This window comes from Oryza brachyantha, chromosome 4 (genome assembly GCF_000231095.2).
Source record: "Oryza brachyantha chromosome 4, ObraRS2, whole genome shotgun sequence".
NCBI lineage: Eukaryota > Viridiplantae > Streptophyta > Magnoliopsida > Poales > Poaceae > Oryza > Oryza brachyantha.
Window position 1 is genome coordinate 19,299,583 of NC_023166.2, and position 23,128 is coordinate 19,322,710.

Here is a 23,128-nt window from a genome sequence, read left to right on the forward strand (position 1 = left end):
CAAATTAACAATGCGATTTGCCTGCTCCGCATGCTCCACCCAACTAGCACCCTTTCGGTCTCGTCGCTTGTGCCTATACTTATAAGTTAAAATTTAAATTTAGGATTGATTTAAAGAGTTTTTATCATAGTTAATTTTTTTACTTTGATGTTTAGATCACTAAAAATATATATGTAAAAAAATTCATAAATTATTTTTTGGTTATAAATATATCATTTAGTTTTTTTCATAAATTATTTTGCAGCGGAAACAAGATTGCCACTACTTTAACAAATTAACAGTGTGATTTGCCTGCTCCACCCATCTTCGCTTCTCTCTTATATATAGACTTATAAACTAAAATTTAAATTTTTAACTTAAATTTATAAATGATTTACATATATTTTTTTATAGTTTATTTTAATTTAAACTTTTAGATCGTCAAAAACATATAAATAAAAGTTTTATTTATAAATTATTTTTCGTTCGTGAATATGTCGTTTGGAAGCAGAAGCAAAAGATCACCCTGTATAGCGATCATATCAGACGTACTCATGCAATCGATTTGCATGGCTCATTTTATAATCAGCCTTGCTTTCCAGGGATTATATAATTAGCAGAACGCGATGAACGCATGCATGCATGCATAGGCCGCCATGACGCGGATCTGAAAACGCAGAACACGATCTGAATATGCGGATTAATTCTTCCGGTGAAAGCTGACGCGGTTGGTGACTGGACACCATATGATACATGCATACATGGGCACATGGCTGTGTATAAATGGAGCTCTCGGCGATCGATCCAGCAAGCAAGCAACCAAAGCAGGAGCCGAGCACTTCTCCAGAGCTACTGATCAGCAGCAGCAGCAGTTCAGCAACCCTCCTTTTGTGCAAGTGAGAGTGCGTGCAGAGAGCAGCAAAGCTTGCTAGATAGACAGATAGCTCCCATGGCCAACTTGGCTGCTCAGATCAAGGACAGGTTGCTCGGCCTCGTCGAGCGCGTCGCCGGCTGCGGCCGCGGCGCCGGAGACAAGGACGTCAGGGAACCCACCAAGACGACGACTGTGCAGGTAGGATGCATTCCGGCTGCTGAGACTGCCTGGTTAATTTTACAGTTGTAGCTTGTGAAAGTGAAACCTGTTAGTGCCATTGTGCTCAGCTCACAGGGTTAATTTTCATTGCTTTTGCAGCACATCGAGATTAGATCGAGAGAGCCTAATGTGTCTGGAGGAGACAAGCCACCGAACAATTAACTAATCGACGCTGCTGGTGTTGCTTCAGTTAATTATGCAATGGTTCTTGCTTGGTGTTGATGTTTTTTTTGAATATGAAGTCGTTGGTGTGTGCGATAGTGCGAGTACTATAGTCCTCCTCTTGTTGTGGTAATTAATCTTGGTGAATCTTTTTATGTCACTGGTTCCTTCTTGTAACTCCAGGAGTGCATGAGTGTGTGTGATATTTTGCTGTAACATCCATGATTAAAGGAATAATTTGAGTAAAGTCGTTTTCCCTACCAAAACGAGAAGGTATGAAATTCAAGAGCCCATGAGCATCAGAAAAAAAATGCATTATCCATTTCAACGTCAGAAAATGACTGACTGAAAAAAAGAAATTAAATTGGGGGCGACATATATACAACAATATAATTAGTACGCCGCTCTGGTCCTGGAGGCGAACCTTGCCCCTGTGCATTATCGTAGTACCAATGGCCAATGCACTAACCAAAATTCAGAAGAATACACAATTAGGTCTCTGAAATTTCACCTAGCTATAGCTTCGTTGTAAAATACTCTAGTTTGAACATGTAAAAACGGTGTGCATGCAGATTCGCTTGAAAAGTAGTTATATAATCTCAATAAACTTATTTAAAAATATAATCAAAATCACATTTCAATACTTGAAAAATAATAATTCATATACTTTTTTGAGCGGAGGGACTGTCTAGTTCAACCCAACCAAAAATTGTAAGATGCCAGATTGGATCCTTTTTGGCGTGTTCATAGCCTACTCAGTACTCACCTACAAACATTCACATTCTCATTCCCACTCCCATTCCATATTCAATATAAGCATGTAAAATTATACTCCCTCTGTCTCTAAATATTCGACTCCCGTTGACTTTTTAATACATGTTTGACTATTTATTTTATTTAAAAATTTTACATAATTATTAATTATTTATATATCATTTGATTTGTTGTTAAATATACTTTTATGTATATGTATCGAAAATAAATAAAACTAACAATCAAACATATGTCAAAAAGTTAATGGTATCAAACATTTAGAAACAGAATGACTAGTTAGCACGAGATTTAGTCGTGCGAGTAGCAGCAGGAAGTAGACAAAGTAGTGGACCGTCCTTGCACAGCAGTAAGAAGACCAAGGTGATCACTGGACACTTGGACAGTCACGCTTGTGGAAGCATTCCATAGAAACTTGCATGTCTGCCTACCAGTACAAATACTCGAGCAATCGTGGTTTCGAAGACCTGCATGTTCGAGAGACTCGTGCATACGAGTATCCTGAAGGAAAGAGAACATGTGGCAACACGAGCTTGGTGGAAGAACGATGTTTCTCTCGGATACCCTTGGAATGAAAAAAAAAACAGGGATATGAAGCATTAATTGTGTCCTATGAATTTAATGGAATTAATTTGAGCCCAACACATAAATTTCAACAATGACTACAATATAAATATAATAAATATGTGTTATGTTTGGTTATCTTTATCTGATATCTTCACATAATTTTTATTTTAGAGATATGCCCGCTACTTCTTGACTAGTACTCCCCGTGTATATTAATACATAATGTTGTTGAATTTTTGACATATTTTGACTATGAGATTTGCTCCGGTCCAACACAAAGTACCTCGAGGTATCGGTACCTCGAGATACTTAATTATTTCTCATCATTGGATCTAGCTTAGTACGATGTGCACCGTTAGATCCAACGATCAGAAACGATTTGGTACTGCGAGGTACCGGTACCTCGAGATACTTTTTGTTGGACTGTAAAATTGCTCATTGACTATTCATCTTATTAAAGAAACTCATATAATTATCATTTATTTTACTGTAATTGAATTTATTAATAAATACATATCCATTATACCTTATATCATATGTTTGTATAAAAATTTTAAGTAAGATAAATAATTAAATATGTATTAAAAAATCAACGAGTTCATGAATTTTAAGAGAAAGGATATAATATAGTATAGTACCGATCAATTTTATCATCATTGAGTAGGTATCGAGAGATACTAAAATTTTAATATAAAATTTGATATAGATGTAGCACCTGCCGGTACCTTCAAGGTTTGAAATTGCTCTACCGTACCTGAGCAGCGTATCATCGTGTGTTGTAGCCATTAAAGACAAGCACGCAGCATGGCGTAGCCTATCATAATATCCATGCATGGACCATTCACATCTATCATGCACCACCCACATGCTGCGTTCTCGGGCGCCTGGCCCTGCTGCTGGCATCACAACACAGCACACCACTGGTATGCTCGCGTGCCGCGCATGTGGAATTACGAGCTTTCCTGGCTGTTCCGGGCTCCCTCGTCCCTGCGTCCAACAGCAAGGCCGCGACCGAGGAGAATAATCACGCATGCATCCCGCTGCCCCTGTCATACGGCAAGTCCAGAGACGATCAGATTAACCACTATTCAGTCAAGCTCGAACAGCCAAAGATAACAATGCAGTCTTCGGTTTTAATAATCAATCACTCTCGATTATACTATCATCGGCATGCTGAAGACATCGTGTGATTCCTCCTCTTTTTTTTGTTTTTCGATTTCCTCTTCTCTGAACGAATAAAATATCGCGAAGAGGCGAACATACAAAATGTTGTTGGATCCGCGTGCTTTGCTCGCCCAACCATATACATACGAGAAACATGCGGCGCCACCGAGAAATTCTGATTCCTTCGTGGATCTGAATTCTGAAACATAAAGTTATCTGAACTTTTCTGAATATTTTTTTTGCACGCGCGTGGGCCTCGCCATGGCTAAAGCTTGCGTGTTCGGTGGCTCGAGCCGTGTATAAATGGGACGCCCAGTGATGGCGAGAGGACTCACTGCACCCACCCCTCCAAGCAGAGCATCGGCGACGCAGCTCAGCTAGCTAGCAGAGTGCAGCGGCTGTTGCAGTGCAGTGAGCTGAGATAGGTAGCAGTAGTAGCATAGCTTTGTTGTAGCTACCATGGCCAGCTACGCGGCGCAGCTCAAGGACATGTTCTTCGGCCTCGTCGAGCGCGTCACCGGCTATGGCCGCGGCGAAGACAACAAGGACGGTGCTGCAGGTAAGCAAAGCTCGCTATTCTGAAAGAGAAAAAAAAACTGCTGATAAAGGCAGTAGAACGCGAAGATTCGAGAACGAAATGGTGCAGGCTATATATGTTTTTTCAGAAGACTTCTGAAGATCTATTGTTGCTGTGCAAGTGGAAACGGTAATGTTAATGATAGTGATCTGAAGATTCGTTAATGTACGCTGTTTCTGCAGGTGTAGAGGAGCCCAGCAAGTCGGCATCTGAAGAGGTCTTGCGCAGTGAAGAGGTTGTGACTGCGCAGCACAATGTGATCAGATCAAGAGGAGGAGATCCGCAAGTGTCAGGAGGGGCAAAGCCAGGGATCAATGCCGTTGGCATCTAGAGGAGATGAACTGCCCAGAACTCTATGTGTGTGTGATCCCTCTGGTGTTCTCGAGTAGTTTATAGGATTGTGGCTTTGTGTGTGCGCTAGGTACCACTACTACTGTACTGTTTGCTTGTATCTTAACTTTGCTGAGCTCCTCTGTTCCTGTGTGCTTAGCTTCTCTGGTGTACTTGAATGGTTCATGATTACCATATGTAATTTAATGAACCTTTTTTCTTTCCTTGGCTGAATGTTTTCCTTTGGATGAACAAGCTAGCTGCCATATGTTTATGAAAGTTCCTGCTAGTACTGTTTTCTGGTTGCACACTATGAAGCAGAGACATTTCTCCAAACAAAAGACTGATGCTGCATTGCGCATTGCTATCAGATTATTATTATCTGGATGGCTAATGAACTGTACTATTGACAGTGACTTGTGAGCTAAAGGATCATCGGGTCCAGCCCATTTCTTACATCTGGACCTGGTGCTCTGATTGCTCACATGCATCAGAAATAATGTGCGCTGCTTTTTGCAGCAGTTGAATCCTGACTGTGAAGCCCAGCAGAAGGCAACTTGGCCGTGGTGACAACCAGTAGATGATTTCTGGAGAAGAAGAACAGCCCTATCCATTGCCATGAACTGTTACAGCTCCTGGCCTCAACTTTTTATGTGATTCATCACCAGTCCAACACCAACCAAAGCAGTAACAACTAACAAGGTCGAGTGCTTCTGTAGAAAGATGTAAAAGAAGAACTAGATTAACATTTTGAATATACAACTATGACGAATTACTAATCAAATGTCAGAGCAAATCAGCAAACAAATTCAGGCTACCTGAATCCTGGTACGTATACCAATTCTGCCCAGTAACCCGGAGAAAAATGGCTCGAGGTGTACGAAGCTACGGATAAACGAGAGCCGTCGGATGGAGAACGGAGGGTGGATAGGGCGTCCCTAATCCTGCCGCGCGAAAGCGCCACCTGCGTCCGAGAAGAACGCCACGTTGGTGCCCATACCTGCGTGTCCGCGAAGCAACGGTCACGTCGGCTCGCCGGCTCGCCGGGAACGCGACAACGGCCGCGCGGCGAAGTTGACGGAAGAATCCGGGGTGTCCCTTCACCACCCGACGAAGCCTTTACCCGCAACGACGAGCCACTGGACGCCCGCAGCGGCACTTACCCGTCCCGCGGGGGAGTTTCACCGGGCGGTGAACGGCCACCGCGTCCCGCGGTGTCTCCGGCCACTTGCGCGCTGTCCCCGCCTAACTTTCAAAAAGGAGGAGAAGGTCCGTCGCTGCTTGCCTGCTTGCTCGTCGTCACACTGGGAGGATTCCAAGAAACCGGGCGGACTCGAGTCGAGGGCTAGCTCGTGAAGTCCGGTGGTGGTAGAGCCATGGCGGCCGCGGCGCGCGCGATCATCTGCGAGATGACGCCGAACCAGAGGGCGGGGGTGGCGCCGCCGTCGTCGCAGCAGGCGACGAGGCGGGACGGCGGGAAGATCGTGCTCCAGCCACGGCTCTGCACGCTCCGTTCGTACAGCGCCGGCAGCGGCCTGGTGGCGCGGAGGCGGCTGGTGGGGGAGGAGGTGATCGGCGGCGGCGCGGACGGCGCCGGGTCCTCTCCGTTCTTCGTGTCGCTCGCCGACTACATCGACAGCACCCGCAAGAGCCAGGACTTCGAGACCATCTCCGGCCGCCTCGCCATGGTAAGCTTCGCCTCGCGGCGCCGATACGCCTGCATGCACTTAATTTGCTTGAGACCAAACTCCTCATGGTTCACCGTCTGCATGTCACCCGCAGGTGGCGTTCGCGGCGGCGGTGGCGGTGGAGTTGACGACGGGGAACTCGCTGTTCAAGAAGCTGGACATGCAGGAGATCGAGGAGGCGGCCGGGGTGTGCCTCGCCGTGGTGGCCGGCGCCGCCGCGTTCGCGTGGGTCTCGAGCGCACGCACCAGGATCGGCCTGATGTTCACGCTTGGCTGCAGCGCCTTCGTCGACTCACTCATCGACAACATCGTCGAGGCGCTCTTCTCCGAGGGCGAGCTGCAGGACTGGTCCGACGACGTATGATTCCATCAGAAAATTCAGTATAGATCCATAGACATACACGTACATATACCCATATATATACATGTATATATAGTTAATATACATATAATAACATGATTAGTAGAGAGGAGAGTATATAGATTCGATGTGATAGATCAGCATCAGATGCATGTTAAGCAAGAATACTTCCACAAGTTTCAATGTTTCATCATGGGACCAGACGCATGTGGATCAATTAAGATCATCAGCTTGATTACAGCTCTTGTATGGATTTTGGAAGGGTTGGTCTGATCATGTAAGTGCCTCTTTGGCATATACTGGGGTAGATCAGCCCCTAAAGTTAACTGTAACTATTGTATCTTCCGAGGAATTAAATGATCTGGACTCTTGAGGTTATGGTAAAATATGCTGTAGTGCTTAAATGTCCTTCAAAATAGCAGTCAATTTCTTAAGAACATTAGCTTCAAGCTAAGGGAATTTCTATTGCACCCGCATCAATCACTTTTTCTTAAGATGCATTTTTGTTTATGACGGGACACGTGATATTTACCATTATGAAAAATTTCAACTCGACAGTAAAGAAAAACAAAACCCTTCATAAAAGATGTTTTTCTGGGCATGGTTCATGCATTAAATTGTTTTTTTCTATTTCTCTTTTGTGTATTTCTAATTTCAAGTTGCATTGAATATAAAGCTTGCTAGCTGGTATAGACGAATAAGTTTACAATCCTTGCGGGTAACATAACTGATAATTTGAGACTTTGACCCTTTTATAAAACTTATCCTAAAGTGGTCCGTGACAAAAAAAATATATATCTAAAATTAGACCTTAACCTCAGCTCCAAAGTCTTAGGAGTTGATGTCCAACATCTAAGCATCAGGGACTTAGGGGGTAATTGTATTATGAATAACAATTTATATATGTATTCTTAGCGATCTAAATACCAATATTGAAAAATAAACTTTAGTAAAAAGCCCCTCTAAAATTAACCGTACATTTAAGCTTGAAATTTTAAATATTAGTTTATAAGTCTAAATAGAAGCGAAAAGATATGGTCTTAACCTCGGTGTCGAAGTCCAAAGAGTCAGTGCCGAAGCGTTGGGTGCCTGACCCATCTTAACCCTTTAAAAACATATAATATGTCATATTAATCAATAAATATAACTCTATTGACTTCTATACACGATATTTGACCATTTATCTCAATTTTTTTAATAAAATATGCAAAGTTATAAATTGTTCTTAAAATAACTCTAATGATAAAACACGATGTAGCAACGGTCTCAACTTTCACCGCATTTGAGTGGGGTCTATTGCTTACAGTTCTATACTGCTTCAGTATCGTTGCTGAACAACGAGGTGTCGTATTTTACTATTTCAGGTGGCATTCACTAGAAAACAAATATCCTTGCCTTCAGATCTTGAGTTTTTTTTTCTCAATTTCATCAATATCTATTTCAATCGTGTTAGGGAATTAAATGTTCCATTACAATCAAGAGGCATTCTCTATTGCTTCGATACAGCCCAACACACTGGCCTTCTGGGACATTGCAGACATCAGAGCTTCATGAGCCACTTTATTGTTCTTCAGAAGTGATGCAGCAAATAGGACCTACAAAACAAGATGATTAAAACACGTTTTTTCATTAAACGCTAAGTAACATGGTTTTGTGTCTTATAGTCCAAAAAAATAGTGAATAGATAGCTCACTGCCCATCTTGTAAGGTTTTGCTGCTGATCCTTGGTTAGTGTCGGCCTAGTCCGGTTTATGAATCTCTAAAAGCACAAAAATATGCACGTGTTCATGCGCTTGCAATGAAAGTCCCAAAGAAACCTCGGAAATATATAACTAAAAAAGTAATGATAAATTCGTAAAGCACCTGAAGTGTGAAAAGATCTGCTGACTGACCAACAACTTTGTCATATTCTAGGCCTTCAGCAGCTAGCCCTGCCATTGACACTACAGCTAACCTGATAAAATATCCATTAATTGTTTGTATTAGTGGCACTTTTGGATGTGCCGTCAGTGTCAATGAACAAATGTAATTTGTATGTTCAACTGGAGCTGATGAGAAGTAAACATGCGTTCAAGAAAGTAAATATAATGTAGAATACAAGCACAGCGAGTTTGACGGAGTTACCTGTCTATTTCCTTTTGATCAAGCTGCCCACTGTATATTAGCTTTTGTAATTGCTCATCTATTAAGTTAACATGCTCCTTTCCAATGTCCAGGGAATATCCCAGAATTGGTAGTCCAATCAAATAGGCAACTAATTTTCAGGAAAGCTCTAGTCAGTAAAAACCTATATTGAAGTTTTAAAAGTAAAAACCTATTTTCAGATATACTCCTGTTGCAGGGATGGAGGCACACCCAAAAAATGAGCAGCTTCATGCCTAGAAATTCTCTCCTGATAATCAGGAAAGACGGTTGAAAATGCACCAATTGCTGCTTGCAGAAGACTGTCATGATGGCATGGAAGATTAGAAACTATTCTTGATAAATTTACAGCATATTTTCATTGAACATGCATAGAAGTAGAACAGATATTTTTCGAATCAACCCCGATAAAGGCAGGGTATTCCTGTTCTTCGTTAAGAAGTAGAACAGATAGCTGTGTCTATATGTCATTATGGATTATCAATTTTTGGGCCAACCCGGCAATTATCAATTTTTGTGGGCACGATTTCTAAACTCCTAAATGGTGCATTTCGTGCAAAAACATTCATATATAAACGTTGCTCATCCAACCTTTTCTAAAGAAGAGTTTTACTTTTTAGTAGTTAATTAAATTGTTTATACCCTCAAATGCCTATCACAAAAACCAGATAATCAAAAAATTCAAAATCTTCATCACTTTCAAACAGGGCCATAATGTTATTTATCATGCCAAGTAGTCTATATTGAGTGAGACTCTGCTTCTTCGATATCCATTTATAGAATCTTTGAAAAATGTCAGACATCTGAATTGTTTAATGCATTGCTCTTCCAATCTTTCATAAGCTTATTAGAAGAGACAACAAACAACCCTGGTTCTTTCAGAAACATACATACCCTGGAGAAATGCTTCCGATAGCCAATACTATCAATGAGATGCTTCCAATCAAGTAGGGAACGAAAAATCCCCAATCCTGCGATAGAGAATTTTGAAAAAAAACTATAAAAGCATACACCTTAGGATGTTTATTAATTCAATAGAAAAATATCAAATTATTTTGCAGAATTCTATGACCTAATCAATAAGAAAAAATATGGATTGTTTCGTGTACTCCAGAGTAGGACATAAAGGAGACAGCAAGGAAATACCCCAGGGAGCTGGCCTGCAATAACGCCTAAGAATCCAGTGGTACCGACAACCGTAAACAAGAATGCCGCCTGCATGATTACATATTTACATCAAGGAAAAAAAATACAGGATTAAGTTTCTGAACAACACAAACACTTAGCTCTGCATATGCAATGCTGATCTCAGAAATCTCAGTAAACCATCATGCTGTGTTGCACCTTTACGAAACAAGGCTACAGATAACCTTTGATCTGTGTAGAAGGCCTTACATCATTTCTAACACTCGGAATCGCCAGGTTCTCAGCGTTCTTTATCCCAAGCGTGGTGAGCTCTCGCAAAGATGTCTGTCACAGTTGAGAAAAAAAAATGCATGGCAATCAGTTGAATTTCCAATGCAATCGACCTGACGCTCACAAGTCACAGCAGAAGCGTAGAACAGAACGAACGAACGATATCTGCAACTGCAAATTCGAAAGCGCTTGACGCCTGAGAGAAAAGATCGCACTGACCGTGCGGCGCGACACGTATGGCTGCGAGCTCCACCGCTTGGCCCACCCGAGCTCCCTCAGCTGGTCCAGCGCCTGTTTGACCTCCTCGCCGTCCTTCTGCACGACGCAGCTCAACCCTAAGCCCCATTGATCTCAGCGCACACACAATCACACACTTGTGCAAGCACCTGGATACATGTTCGGATCTTAGAAGCGGACACCTTGTCGATGGCGGCCTGGAGCGCCTTGAGGTCCACCCCGGGCGCCGCCGAGGAGGAGGCGGCGGCGGCGGCGCGCCATTGCCGAGGAGGCGGCGCGGCGGCGATGAGCCTGAGGGGCTTATTACCACGGGGGTTCGCGGTCGCGGCGGTGGGCGCGACGAGGGCGGCCACGATCGCCATGGCTTCCTTTCTGTCCTGCAGCGGAGCGCCAAGCGGAGGGGATAACACGGCCGGGTTCAGAGCGTCTGACACGCGGCGCGTTTCGGAAATTTTTTGGCCTTTTTTTTTTGCTTTTGCTTTGATCTTTTGTGGTGAGGATCTCCTGTGCGCCGCTGCTCGTGTCAACGTGTCACCCGCTGCATCACGTGCGATGTAGTCTCGACAAGATCTGAGCCGCACGTCGGGGAGTGGAATTTTTTTGTGTTCTGCAAGCCCCGGAAAATGGTGCGCCACAATAAATCACACGCCATTAGAAAACCACCACTCACTTTGGCGCCTAATCGGCTAATCCCCCTCCGCTTTCAACTCCTCCGTCTCCTCCTCGCTCCAACTCTTCAGCCCTCGATTCGACGATTTCCCATTCTAAATTTCGAATCCGCGAGATCCCCACGTTTCTAGATGCTTCTCCTCCACCAACGTCCGCTCCCGGCTCCGGCGCTGCGATCCGAGCCCGCGGTCCGTGCCCCACCGCCTCGCCTTTGGCGGCGGTGGCGGCGGCGGCGGCCTCCTGTCCCCCCGCTCGCCTCAGCCTCCGCTTCCGCGTCCGCCGCTGTGTACACCGTTGGTAACTCCGACGAGGACGCGTTCACCAGGTGCTCCGGGTACCTCTTCGAGGAGGGCGCGGCGACCGAGGGGGAGCTCCCCGCCGCGTACGATCTCCGCGGCATCGCCGCCGTCTACCGCCGCAGGCCGCTCCTCGTGCTCCGGCGGACTCTGCAGATTGGCACCTCCTTCGGCCGATGGTTTGCGCTGCGCTACCTCGACCGCGCGAATGAGCGGTCCGATGACATGTTCGAGGTCCGCCGTGCGTTACGTTTGCATTTGATCTCGTGCACGCTTGCTGTTTGATTAAATTCCTAGATTTTGAGGGGAGTTTTTCGTGAGCTGATTTTACATTGGTCGGTGTTGATGCTGCAGATCAGGGCTGCTCAGCTTAGGAGGATACTATTGGAACTTGGCCCGGTATGCTTCCTTTTTGCTTTTACTGCGTACATGGATTCGTTCACGTTTCGTTATGATGATTGACGGGTCATTCTGCTCTTTCATGGCAGACATTTGTGAAGATTGCACAGGCAGTTTCGTCGCGACCGGTGAGCTTCAACCGTCAAGTAGTTGCATCTTCATCACTTCTAGTTGGAGCTTTTACTTGTGATTTTGATGAACTGCTATCTGTCAAATGGTTAGTCATACACCATTTAACACAGTAGCATTCATTGGAATATGAAAGTACTGTACTACTCGCATAATATATCAGTCACTACTTTAGATAACTCAGTGGCTATTATGTTGCTACTGATTGGTTGGTGGGCCATTGACACCTCCCTTCTCTTTTGCTGTAGGATGTGATTCCGCCTGCATACCTTGACGAACTTTCACTACTTCAAGACCGTATAGCGCCATTTTCAACTGAGGTTGCTTTTAACATTATAGAAACGGAGCTTGGGTTGACACTGGACATGATTTTCTCAGAGATATCACCAGAGCCTGTTGCCGCTGCATCTCTTGGGCAGGTCTGTTTATTTATCACGCAACGCCTTGACGATTCAATTTGCCTTGTCAGCAACTTCAGAATTACCACTTTTTTGCATTTTGAACTACAGAAACAGATCAAACTTGTATGCTTGTCTCAGTCAGTTGCACTTAGATGGTTGAATTCAATTGTATGATTCATGCCAACTTATTGATGTTTGAACTACGCACGTTAAAACTAATGCACTAGATGTTTATTTACTTTTGTGAATGATTACACAACTAATTTAATTTATCTTAAAGCTGGCACCTGGTAGTATCTTAACTTCTCAAGTCAAAATAAACAAATTGTGGCTAAGTTGTTCAATGAGATGAGAATCCTAAAACTGCATGCTGTTTCAGGCCTGCAATTATCAACCACAATATCTTGAACAATTGGTGAAATTACAGTGACACTCTGCAAGTGTATGTCAGCTATTTTCATTTTGGATGGTATAACATTTCATATTCTATTTTTGAAGGTTTACCAAGCCAGACTTCGTTCCAACAGGAAGGTTGTTGCTGTCAAAGTACAAAGACCTGGAGTTCAAGCAGCGATTTCCTTGGATATCTACATCTTGAGATTCCTTGCTGGTGTGGCCAGGAAGGCCGGCAAACTGAACACTGACCTTCAGGTAAGACCAGAGGCCTACATATTCCCAATGTAACCGAATGAAGGGGTTGTTGACAACTGAAAGGGAACTTACCATTTTATAAGAAATCGCAATTATCTTATTTCATAGGCTTTCTTAAATTCAATTTGTATATACTTTCTTTCTAACTGTACATATTTGATTGCTTCATATGCAGGCTGTGATTGATGAATGGGCATCAAGTCTATTTCGGGTAACTTCCTATCGATGTCCATACAGTGCTTCTTGGTGAACTTGAGTTGTTTTTTTTTACTTTTTTTTACTTCTTTTCATGTCAAATCTAAAGTTGTTGATTTTGTTGTATGTATGAAAAATAAGCATCAAGTAGGGTTATCTGAAAGAAGTTCTCAAGCATGCGTTATTAGGCTATGATAGCAAAACTAGAAAAAAAATATGGAGGTTAGGAACCAACTGTGGATCGGTAAAACCCAAGCCTACTTTTAAATTAAAGTTAGTATATCTTTTGGGCTAACATTCTATTCTAGTATTACTATCTCTGTTTCACAATGTAAGACTTTTTAGCATTGTTTAGACTCATATGGATGTTAAGACAGATACAAACAATATACATTGATAATAGATGAATTTAGGCATAACCAAAAAGTCTTACAATATGAAACGGAGGGAGTAACTCTTAGCCCAGCTCACTAGGATTATATATTTTGAAGCCTGTGTATGTATGTACAAATGAAACAACACATTTTCATGCCAAATGAAGCTAATCATTGAGTAATTTCCAACTGGAAAGCATTTTGCACTTTGCAAGATCACTAGAGTATTCTTATTTTATAGATGAATTGTGTTAAGAAAACAAACATACCATTCTGGCAAATCTTATTTTATGTACAGTTAGCTACCTGTCTTTAAAAATAAGGTGCATTATCTTAGAGCTACACATTGAATACAGGTAATCACGTTTAATGCAGGAGATGGATTACAGAGCAGAAGCAAGAAATGGGCTTAAGTTCAGGTTACATTCTTCATGTAGTAGCCAAAGTCAATTGAATTTCTTTGTCTAAGATGAAAACTGTCACAGTCAATTATCTTGAAATAACTTAAGCGACAACTTGCCGAAACTTGAACTAACTTGTAGTTTGCTCGACATAAATATATTTGTTACTTGAATAAACCTTTGCATTTTCTCGGAAAAAAATGTTCTAGCATTCTGGTCAGTTCACAGAAATATTAAATCTGTGGCTCCACCACTGACTGACATATGTTGTTCATTATGGCTAAATGATATAACACCGGTACTATTTTTGTACTTCGTTTCCGCAACAGGGAATTGTATGGGAAATTTCGAGATGTTCTTGTTCCAGAAATGTATCTGGAACAGACAAGAAGACGAGTCCTTATCATGGAATGGGTTGAGGTGAAATTCATAATCTCATTTGCTCAATTAGCAACTTGCACAGGGCGTAGACAACTCTACTTACTGGCTTTTACCGTGATTTTTTAGGGGGAAAAACTGTCAGAAGTCAGAGATCAATATTTGGTTGAGGTATCATTGGAACATTATACCTCACTATTATACTAACACCCTTGAGGCCTTGACCTGCTGACCATATAGATCAACTGACATTGTTACCTTACAGGTCGGAGTATACTGTTCGCTTTCTCAGCTTTTGGAATATGGATTTTATCATGCAGATCCACATCCTGGAAATCTATTGCGCACAGTTGATGGGAAGCTAGCGTACTTAGGTGATAGCCGTGTTCTTCTGTTTCTGCATTTATGGTTTCTGAAATTTAAATCTTGGTAATCAGTTATTGCCTAATTTACTCAATGCCCGCCCTTTACACGAAGGCTGCTTTATTTTAACTAACTGTTCTCTGTGTAGATTTCGGAATGATGGGGGAATTCCGGCAAGAACTTCGTGACGGATTTATTGAAGCCTGTCTTCATCTTGTTAACCGTGATTTTGATGGTTTAGCAAAAGATTTTGTTACTCTTGGGTAAGAATAAGTAGGCCACTGCAGTTTTCTGTTGATGTATATATTTTGGGATGGAGAGAGTACTCCTGTATATCCATGTATCACCCTATGTGACCTATCTTTATTTCTGTAGTCTACTTCCTCCAACTGCTCAGAAAGATGAAGTGACAAACGCATTGACAGGTACTGGAGGTCTAGATGAATGCTAGAATGTTGAGAAAAGAAATTACTGAACCTTATACTTTACGCAGGCTACTGTTACCATGATCCCATTATTTTGGATCATTGATGATGGTATAATAGCACATGTCCACTTGGCGTATCACTCACTATTCTCTGTTTTTAATATTTCTCAGGTGTATTTCAAAATGCTGTTGACAGAGGGGTGCAAAACATAAGCTTTGGTGACCTGTCAGGGAATCTTGGTCGAACTATGTACTAATCTAGTTTACAAAACCCTAGTTTACAAAAATAAATGGGGTTTATACCGAACCGTCAATACTCTAAGTTTGCTAATAACTAGGACTAATCTTGTTCCAGGTATAAATTCAAGTTCCAGATACCTTCCTACTTCTCTCTTGTAATTCGAAGGTAATACGTTTTTCATAGTGTATATATTTGTTAACGGACAACAAACATGCAAGTTGCTCTTGTTTTTTACATTTGAGAGGTTTTCTATGTCATTTGTCAGCCTTGCGGTCTTGGAAGGCATTGCAATCAGCTTCAATCCCAACTATAAAGTCTTGGGCAGTTCATACCCATGGATTGCAAGAAAAGTTCTCACAGATAGCTCACCAAAACTTAGATCAACTTTGCAGACGCTTCTTTATAAGGTTAATTAACCTTTTAATTTTCATGCAATTATAAATTATGGTGAGACATGTAGTATAACTTCTGTCAGTCATGACTAACATGTTATGTTCCCTCCAACTAAAATGTATAGGATGGCAATTTCCAGATTGACCGTTTGGAGTCTCTGCTAACAGAGGTTGGTTCATTTTGCCACATGTTAGTAGTGTGTGCTGTTGATCTTAGTTGTCTGATATAGTTGTTTTCGGTTCTATGATATCACATGGATAGTTAATTGACTATTTCAAATTCTTGTAAAGCTTCCTTTGAAACATGGAAGGAACTAAAAATTTTCCTTGCAAAATTTGTTGTGCAGCAATGAAGTGATAATGAGCTAATGATTCATATGTAAGTTTGAATTTTTGGTTGTAGATAACATGACTAAAATTGCAATTTAATCTACTTGTTTTGTGAAATTTTGCACTTTGTGCTATGTGGAATCTCAGTTGGACATGTCAGAGGCTTTTTATCAGCTTTGGATTCACCCCCAACCCCAACCACCACCATGAAAAAAAAAATCTTAGACCAATGTATGACCTATTTTGACTTTGACTGGTTTTAGCTGATACACAGGATATTTTTTTTTGGCAAATACATACTTTCCAGTTTTATGAACCCTGCTCCATCCATATATTCACATAACATGTCTCCTTTTGTCTCCTTGTTTTAGTCGCTTCGAGCCAGAACAGAGCAGTCCTTGACCAGGAATCAGCAAGAGGAAACTGATAGTTCAAGATTTGCAATTAAACAAGTTTTGTCATTTACACTTACTGAACAGGTAAAATGAACTAGATCAATGATTTTTGGTATTGAACACCGTGTATATAAGATTGATCTTGATGGTTGAGGATTTGAATTTCTCTGTTCTCTTTCCAGGGTGCCTTTGTGAAGGATTTACTTCTTCAGGAGATTGCTAAGGTCAGTTAGCTCATTAGAGCTGCAGTTTTCATGTTTGTTCACTTGTTGGCTTGATTATCATTATTATTTAGAACATTGGAATATTGGATACTCTAGTTTTTCGTGTGACTTTTGCACATTCTTTTCCACGGCCCACGGGTACTAGTTAAGCAGCTCGGCCGACCTGGCAAAAAGTTAAGCAGCTATCAGGTCATATGAATTATAAATTTTATGCAGGAAAGTTATACTAACTGAGACCAGCTTTGCAAATAAAGCAGAAAAATCATTTGTTTCAAAGAATACAACTTCAAAACAAAATAGTCCCTGTGATTCATCTACCTTTGGTTCCTAACAAATGAGTTAGTTACTAAGATAAGAAATTCTATTTGGCATGTTTTCTTAAACTGATATATGGCAACTTTTTATAGGCCACATCTTCTGGTTTTGCTTTCTTAAGCATTGTGTTTGCAGGGATTGGATGCACTCGGAGTTGCTACATTGAGTTCCGCAACATCTGCTGCAGCCTCCAGATTGCCATTTGCTCTGCCATCTCCATCACCCTCATTGGATAATGAGGATGCCACTAACTTAAGAAATCTACATCGCCTTCTCCTACTTTTATCCAAGGTCCCTCAGAAGGAGGAATCATCTCCAGTAAGAAAATTTCTCAATCAAATATCATTCTCAATATTTTTGTAGTTTTTAGCTAAAGTAGGTGTGTATGAAATGCACAAAATGCTCCAGCCTCCCTGTCTATAAACTAGCGTAGAAAACGTTTGGCATATACAGAACTGAATTCTGCATGCAATTGAGGAAGCACCCATGGAGCTTTTGTTACAAAATGATGTTGAAGTCCCAAATCACAATTACCTGCAAGACTCCAAATAATTTATCTGCAAAACTACTATATTAGAACTGAAATTGCAAAATGTACTACTATATTGAGTGTAATGTACTACCCTTTTCTCATTCTATGCAACCCTTTTACAGATTCCAGGATACAATGGAAATGGGGAGGAGATTGATGATAAAGATGAGGTTTCTCTTGTGTTATATGAAATGAGATTTCTACCAGAGTTTCTGCCAGTACTTTCTGTCATTCCTGAGGTAAGAAGGGAAATACGAGTAGGATGGAATTATATTTCACAATCGATGTTGATCATGATCTGTAACTTCTGGGCTCCGCACTAATGCTCGTTTGTGTATGTGCATACCTTGTTAACGCAGCTTCCAGCAGAGTCCCAGCAACAATTTCTCCTCCTGCCAGCAGATTTAACTAATCGTGTTCTGTCTCGCGCTGTTGCAAGAACCATTAGAAGATTATTCATATGAAGATAAAACAGGTACAGGTTTTCTATCTCTGCTACCCGAAAGATTTTATTTAACAATCTTCTGAGAGAGCGCTATATGTACAGTGAAAATCTCCCCCAAACAATACCACTTTCTAGACTAGAAATCGAAGATCCACCGTGTAATTTATCATGATTAATTTTGAATTGCAACTCGTCATGTGCAAGTAATTTTTTGTAGGGAATCATGTATACATTGTGAAAAAAGTGGTCTATAAAAACTTTGCTTAAATAAATGCACCCCATTGTTTGGCTTTTATGTGAAAAATGTCCAATGACATATTTGCAAATAAAAAATAATTTGTGAATAAAATTTTTATATATTTATTTTTAGTGATATAAAAACGAAGGTTGGAAAATAAACTATGATGAAAAACCCTCAAAATTAACTCTAAATTTAAAGTTAAAAATTCAAATTCTGGTTTATAAGCACGCCAAAAGATGAGACCCCATGTAACGTGCAGAAGTTACTGTTTGCTCGCACCGTTGCGTGTAAACGTTATGGCGGCATGTTAATGTTAGGTTTCTTATTTTAGAGATAAATTAAATTGAACTGTTGCTTGCTTTCCTTCTTTTGGAGATTAGTTACATAAAGGTTAGGTTATCCCATCTATATTAGGATGGGGACGCTACATCTGCAAAGCCAGCAAAGATAATAAACAAGTCCCTGCGCCCTAAACTCCAGCTCTGGACCTCTGGTGATTCCCATGGCCGGCCATTTTAGATCTCTCAGTGCCCTCCTTAACTTAGCGTCGTTTCACTTCGACGTCACCGTCCAACCTCTCTAGGCGGGTGTTTTACCCTATCTCATGATACATCATGATCCAGGGATCATTACAATGGCAGTATTGCAATTTGATTTAAGGATGGATTCGTGTAACCTTGCTTTTGTCTCGGAATGATCAGTATTATAACACGTCACGGCACAACTCCAATGTCTGTATTGCATTGCATTTGAGATAAAAGACAATACAAACTTTTCTTGCAAGTGAAAGCTATTACTTATCCATTTACACAAGCTCAAACTCAAATCACCCTACTTTACATTGGGTGAATAAACAAGAAACATGCCTTATGTATATGCAATAAATACAACAAAATAAACAAGTGATTTTGTTTGTTGTTGTGCTTTTAACCACCAAAAAGTGGTTAGTTTATGACCATTGCCTTATCAGTAAGAAAGCTCTCCATCTTTAGCAATGCCTGGAATAGTGGATGTTGGAAATTCTGAGTCAGGAATAATTCAATCTCGTCAGATTAAACCAACACAATAATACCTCAATAGCAATGGCACTTGGTGTAAGTATTGTCACATCATTATGTCCTTGTTTGACTGCAATATCTGCAGTGTGGCATTTGTAGTTAAATACCGTGAATCAGTGGATTAAAAACTGGATATCAGATGAAAGCACCACATCTGCTGGGTCCATTAGTAGTAAAAGCTAAAAACACTAGAATGAAAATCCAGATAACATATAGCAATGCTGTATTCAACTCCATAGGAAACCTACGTTCGAGGGAAACCCTGGCATCAGCATTAGCATATGAGTCCATTCTTTGTTCAAAAAGTGAAGTAAGTTTTGCATACGCCTGTATAAAAAAGCAATAAGCTATTAGCACTGCACACGCCGAAGATCCAAACTACATAACACAATAAACAAGAGTGGCTACCTTTGCATAAGGATCACCAGATTCTTGATGCAAGAGGGGCCGAGAAGCAGTTCCTACTGCAGCAATCCTTCTTGCCAGTGCATCCAATGGAACATCTAACCAGATTGTTAACCCTTTCTTCATGTAACTCCTGCAAATTTCACACAGCCAACTTAGCAAACATTGCTTTTGAAGAGCAATTCAGGGTAGTTTATCACTTCCAGTACCAATTGATTGGTCGGATCACAGCACCACCGCCAGTTGCAACAACTAAGCGATGCATTGATGACAAATCCCTTAGAACCTCACTCTTGAAAAGTCCAAATGAAACAAGAGGATATCAGAAAACTTTCTTATCAGGTGCTTGAATAGCATCTTAATACACCCGACACTACTTGACCAAGATGGAAAGAGTGGCTTGGATTCGGAGTCGTTTCTCATACCTAGAAAATAAATAGAAATAAGTCTCATATATCTAGAGAAACAAACGTATACCTCATTATCTCTGAAGAATGCTTCACTGTGGAGCTGAAAGATTTCAGCAACAGATGATATCCCAACAGCCTTCTCAACCATCTTGTCACTACAATGATAAAATATCAGTAAATTGATGAATCATATACAGAAGTTGCTTGTTTCTAGGTTGGCATTTGCTGTAGTTAATTATCATAGAAAGAAAAATCAAACCTGTCAAAGAAAGAATAGCCTAATACTTCAGCTAATATCTTCCCAACTGTAGTTTTGCCAGAACCCATCATTCCTGTTTATTTCATCAGTTCACATATTGGAATTAGATGAGAGTTCCAATATAATGAAATGGACTTAAGCAGGGCAAGAACCAACCAACTAGGTAAACACACCGGTCATTCAAATAAGGTATCACATCCTCAGCCTTTTGCTGCAATGAACAGGGACATCAGTTATATACTTGTAAGAACAGAAGTTTGTAGCTTGTCAAATGGACATGCTTCCATGTAAATGTAACCCGAATTATATAATTTCCTGACCTTTAGGATAAGAGCCTCATCAGCAGAGTAATATACTTTCTCAATACCTGCAAGCCATATAATGCATGTACATCTTGTCAGAATAGGTAGCCAGGTAATTCCTAGTGATATTGTGCAGTTTTTGGTCTTTTCTTCTCTGGATCTCTGTAAATCACTAAATTTCTTCTTGCTTGCAGAATACTAGTAGTTATATCTAGGTACTGTTCAGAAATACACGCCAGTGTATAGTATTTGAATTTGTTAGTTGGCGAATAGCCAATAATAAGTCCTCTAAAAAAACAAAAAAAAAAGGAGTTGTATGTTTTAGTGTGAAGTGTTGTTATCCTGAACACATAAAAGAAGGGATACTCCAACCAGCTCTCTATCCCACTCCCTTCCTAGAAGTGGGAGCATCTCATTCCTTTCTGACATGGCACGATATTATTGGCCTGGATTGTTTTATGAATGTAAGATATTCATAAAATATAGATAATTGGGATATAGGGAGCCAAATTTAGGAAGTTCACTGGAGCATGAAACAAAATAAAGAGACAATGGGGATAGGGAGGCAAAATAGGGAGATGTCAGGTCCAAACATTCTAAATTTCTGCAATACCAAATAGTGGTACACCGAAAACACCCTGTTCGGAGTTCCAAAAGAAGAGAACACCCTAACATGGATTGGTTCAACCATTGACATATCACTGAAGCTCATGATACATTTTTTAACCTGAGACATTATAGTAGGTGTACATTAAACAGCTACCAGCTCCATGATTAGGTTGATTTCCATTTCAACGTCTACTTGCAGCTGATGCCTGATGTGAAACGAAATAACGAATATGTCCCAACACCCTCCACTAATACTGATTCCACAAACTATGCCAAGAAACTTCAGTGGCAGCACTGCAGCTTCACCGTTTTTCATTTAGACCCCTCATATTCTTTGGATTCAGTCTCCTATCTTCATTTCCTGTTTTCCTGTCCTCATCAGTTGCCGCGTGTACATCTGAAGAACTGGAGCGTGTCCTGCCTACAGCCTCTGCATGTACAACTCTCTTCCCTCACAACTCCTCGAGACAAAGCTTTCTTTCGCTTGGCCAAAACGTTTTTTAAGCAACTTATTATAGCAAATTTACGACGGTATCAAATGCATGAAAGTTACAGCGCCTGGTCGTTGCTATAGACAAATCACATCTACCACTTCCATTTTAAAATAAGATCATTTTTTAGTTTGTAGATAACTCTTGGTCTTATTTAAAATTTTTTTACGATTAATATTTTTATTGTTACAGATAAAATATGAATAGTAATTTATACGAAACTATTTTTTTTAAGTTTTTTATAAATTTTTTAAATAAGATGAATGGTAAAAGTATTGGTTACATAAGTCAAAAAATAACGTTATTATTGTCCGTTTATAAATTTTTTAAATAAGATGAATGGTAAAAGTATTGGTTACCTAAGTCAAAAAATAACGTTATTATTGTCCGGAGGTAGTACTATGCATGAACGCATGAAGAGCTCTCATTATCTGAAAAAAAAAATCTGGAGCTCTCATTAAAAGATGTAATACAACCGCTTACCTGCCGGTTTCCTGGAACACGAAACCTTCAATCTGGCGCCGTGGCTCCGGCAATCGGAGCCCAAAACCAGCGGCCGAGCCGGCCTCTCCGCCGCGAACCTCGCCGGAACCCTCGCAGCGGAAGGGCGGTGTGGGTTTCCGAGTCCGGCCCAGGCGCCGGGCTTCGCCCGGAGACCCACACCGGCGTCCATCTCCTCACCAAACCGATCAGACCCGACAAGCACAGGGTCTTAGTTATCCCTGGTGGTGATGGGGTTGGATTTACCGGCCATCGCCGGATCAATGGAGAACTCGCCGGCGGCGACGCCGCGGCGAAGGAGGAACAGGAGGATTCTGGCGGGGACGGGACGCGCGATGACGGAGAGGGACGGAGGGAAGTGGAGATAGGTCCCGTGCGAGGCTTTTATATATACCCGGTACGAGGCTGTCTCTTCTTCAATGAAGTGGATTTCTTGTCTGGAGATCTAGCATGTTGTCAATATTTTTAGCAAGAGATGGCATGATGCTTTACTCGGATAAGAATTGGACTCAAATGAAAAATGGAAAAATGCACGTCAGTTCATAAAGAGAGGCTAGGCCTAAACTTTTGACATTTATTTCCGTTCAAAAAAACCAGTGATATTTAAATAAATCATCGTAGCCGCATTAGGGCGAATCCAAAATTAAGTTTGTATCAGGCTAAGCTAGAACTTCAATATTGATGGCCCTTGTCTATGGTATTATGTTGTTATATGTCATTTCTTTCTTGTATGTACCTTGAGTCATTAGTTATTTGTTGTGTGCTCTTATCTTTTAGCTGTCTATATAGAGCACAACTCTTTTAGGCT

At 41.1% G+C, this 23,128-nt stretch overlaps 5 protein-coding genes across 7 annotated transcripts; 3 read left to right on the forward strand and 2 right to left on the reverse strand.

The window, feature by feature from the left end:
• Positions 1–4,053: 4,053 nt before the first annotated feature.
• On the forward strand, positions 4,054–4,867 carry LOC102701259. Its single transcript, XM_006652827.3, has 2 exons — positions 4,054–4,295; positions 4,496–4,867. Exons 1-2 carry the CDS (start codon positions 4,196–4,198, stop codon positions 4,642–4,644), a joined length of 249 nt encoding a protein of 82 aa, XP_006652890.1. The 5' UTR covers positions 4,054–4,195; the 3' UTR covers positions 4,645–4,867.
• A 971-nt stretch (positions 4,868–5,838) lies between these two features.
• LOC102701537 (stress enhanced protein 2, chloroplastic) lies at positions 5,839–6,882 on the forward strand. Its single transcript, XM_006652828.3, has 2 exons — positions 5,839–6,331; positions 6,426–6,882. The coding sequence occupies exons 1-2, from the start codon at positions 6,020–6,022 to the stop codon at positions 6,693–6,695; spliced, it is 582 nt and encodes a 193-aa protein (XP_006652891.1). The 5' UTR covers positions 5,839–6,019; the 3' UTR covers positions 6,696–6,882.
• A 1,137-nt stretch (positions 6,883–8,019) lies between these two features.
• LOC102705433 lies at positions 8,020–10,916 on the reverse strand. Of its 2 annotated transcripts, none has more exons than XM_015836241.2 (10): positions 10,637–10,916; positions 10,470–10,565; positions 10,230–10,304; positions 9,981–10,049; positions 9,729–9,805; positions 9,048–9,136; positions 8,817–8,946; positions 8,556–8,646; positions 8,386–8,451; positions 8,020–8,287 (listed from the first exon to the last, which is right to left on the reverse strand). In XM_015836241.2, exons 1-10 carry the CDS (start codon positions 10,847–10,849, stop codon positions 8,168–8,170), a joined length of 1,026 nt encoding a protein of 341 aa, XP_015691727.2. In that variant the 5' UTR covers positions 10,850–10,916; the 3' UTR covers positions 8,020–8,167. The 2 variants fall into 2 exon arrangements, with proteins under 2 accessions (XP_015691727.2, XP_015691728.2); XM_015836242.2 differs by having other exon boundaries at positions 10,670–10,915.
• Positions 10,917–11,163: 247 nt separating this feature from the next.
• On the forward strand, positions 11,164–18,319 carry LOC102701813 (uncharacterized aarF domain-containing protein kinase At1g71810, chloroplastic). Of its 2 annotated transcripts, XM_040523268.1 has the most exons (22): positions 11,164–11,686; positions 11,807–11,851; positions 11,941–11,979; positions 12,229–12,399; positions 12,880–13,032; positions 13,208–13,243; positions 13,977–14,020; positions 14,332–14,422; positions 14,510–14,551; positions 14,646–14,754; positions 14,892–15,006; positions 15,119–15,168; positions 15,342–15,420; positions 15,526–15,576; positions 15,677–15,818; positions 15,929–15,973; positions 16,505–16,612; positions 16,711–16,752; positions 17,203–17,385; positions 17,722–17,838; positions 17,959–18,074; positions 18,147–18,319. In XM_040523268.1, exons 1-21 carry the CDS (start codon positions 11,288–11,290, stop codon positions 18,061–18,063), a joined length of 2,166 nt encoding a protein of 721 aa, XP_040379202.1. In that variant the 5' UTR covers positions 11,164–11,287; the 3' UTR covers positions 18,064–18,074; positions 18,147–18,319. The 2 variants fall into 2 exon arrangements, with proteins under 2 accessions (XP_040379202.1, XP_040379201.1); XM_040523267.1 differs by having other exon boundaries at positions 17,959–18,319.
• Positions 18,320–18,991: 672 nt separating this feature from the next.
• LOC102702089 (shikimate kinase 3, chloroplastic) lies at positions 18,992–22,700 on the reverse strand. Its single transcript, XM_006652830.2, has 10 exons — positions 22,303–22,700; positions 20,738–20,784; positions 20,574–20,628; positions 20,418–20,490; positions 20,226–20,313; positions 19,958–20,040; positions 19,752–19,881; positions 19,592–19,670; positions 19,358–19,422; positions 18,992–19,283 (listed from the first exon to the last, which is right to left on the reverse strand). The coding sequence occupies exons 1-10, from the start codon at positions 22,490–22,492 to the stop codon at positions 19,230–19,232; spliced, it is 864 nt and encodes a 287-aa protein (XP_006652893.1). The 5' UTR covers positions 22,493–22,700; the 3' UTR covers positions 18,992–19,229.
• Positions 22,701–23,128: the final 428 nt, after the last annotated feature.

What these genes read in the sequence shown, in the direction of transcription:
- LOC102701259 (XM_006652827.3), top strand. Translation starts at nt 4,196, where the DNA reads ATGGCCAGCTACGCGGCGCAGCTCAAGGACATGTTCTTCGGCCTCGTC. An exon ending in CAACAAGGACGGTGCTGCAG is followed by an intron (nt 4,296 to 4,495) that starts GTAAGCAAAGCT and finishes CTGTTTCTGCAG; the next exon opens with GTGTAGAGGAGCCCAGCAAG.
- LOC102701537 (XM_006652828.3), top strand. Translation starts at nt 6,020, where the DNA reads ATGGCGGCCGCGGCGCGCGCGATCATCTGCGAGATGACGCCGAACCAG. An exon ending in TCTCCGGCCGCCTCGCCATG is followed by an intron (nt 6,332 to 6,425) that starts GTAAGCTTCGCC and finishes TGTCACCCGCAG; the next exon opens with GTGGCGTTCGCGGCGGCGGT.
- LOC102705433 (XM_015836241.2), bottom strand. Translation starts at nt 10,849, where the DNA reads ATGGCGATCGTGGCCGCCCTCGTCGCGCCCACCGCCGCGACCGCGAAC. An exon ending in TTCCGAGTGTTAGAAATGAT is followed by an intron (nt 10,050 to 10,229) that starts GTAAGGCCTTCT and finishes GTAATCATGCAG; the next exon opens with GCGGCATTCTTGTTTACGGT. An exon ending in AAAACCTTACAAGATGGGCA is followed by an intron (nt 8,288 to 8,385) that starts GTGAGCTATCTA and finishes CTTGTTTTGTAG; the next exon opens with GTCCTATTTGCTGCATCACT.
- LOC102701813 (XM_040523267.1), top strand. Translation starts at nt 11,288, where the DNA reads ATGCTTCTCCTCCACCAACGTCCGCTCCCGGCTCCGGCGCTGCGATCC. An exon ending in AGAAATGGGCTTAAGTTCAG is followed by an intron (nt 14,021 to 14,331) that starts GTTACATTCTTC and finishes TTTCCGCAACAG; the next exon opens with GGAATTGTATGGGAAATTTC. An exon ending in TGCAGACGCTTCTTTATAAG is followed by an intron (nt 15,819 to 15,928) that starts GTTAATTAACCT and finishes TAAAATGTATAG; the next exon opens with GATGGCAATTTCCAGATTGA.
- LOC102702089 (XM_006652830.2), bottom strand. Translation starts at nt 22,492, where the DNA reads ATGGACGCCGGTGTGGGTCTCCGGGCGAAGCCCGGCGCCTGGGCCGGA. An exon ending in CCGGTGTGTTTACCTAGTTG is followed by an intron (nt 20,491 to 20,573) that starts GTTGGTTCTTGC and finishes TGAAATAAACAG; the next exon opens with GAATGATGGGTTCTGGCAAA. An exon ending in CTGGTGATCCTTATGCAAAG is followed by an intron (nt 19,671 to 19,751) that starts GTAGCCACTCTT and finishes TTTTTTATACAG; the next exon opens with GCGTATGCAAAACTTACTTC.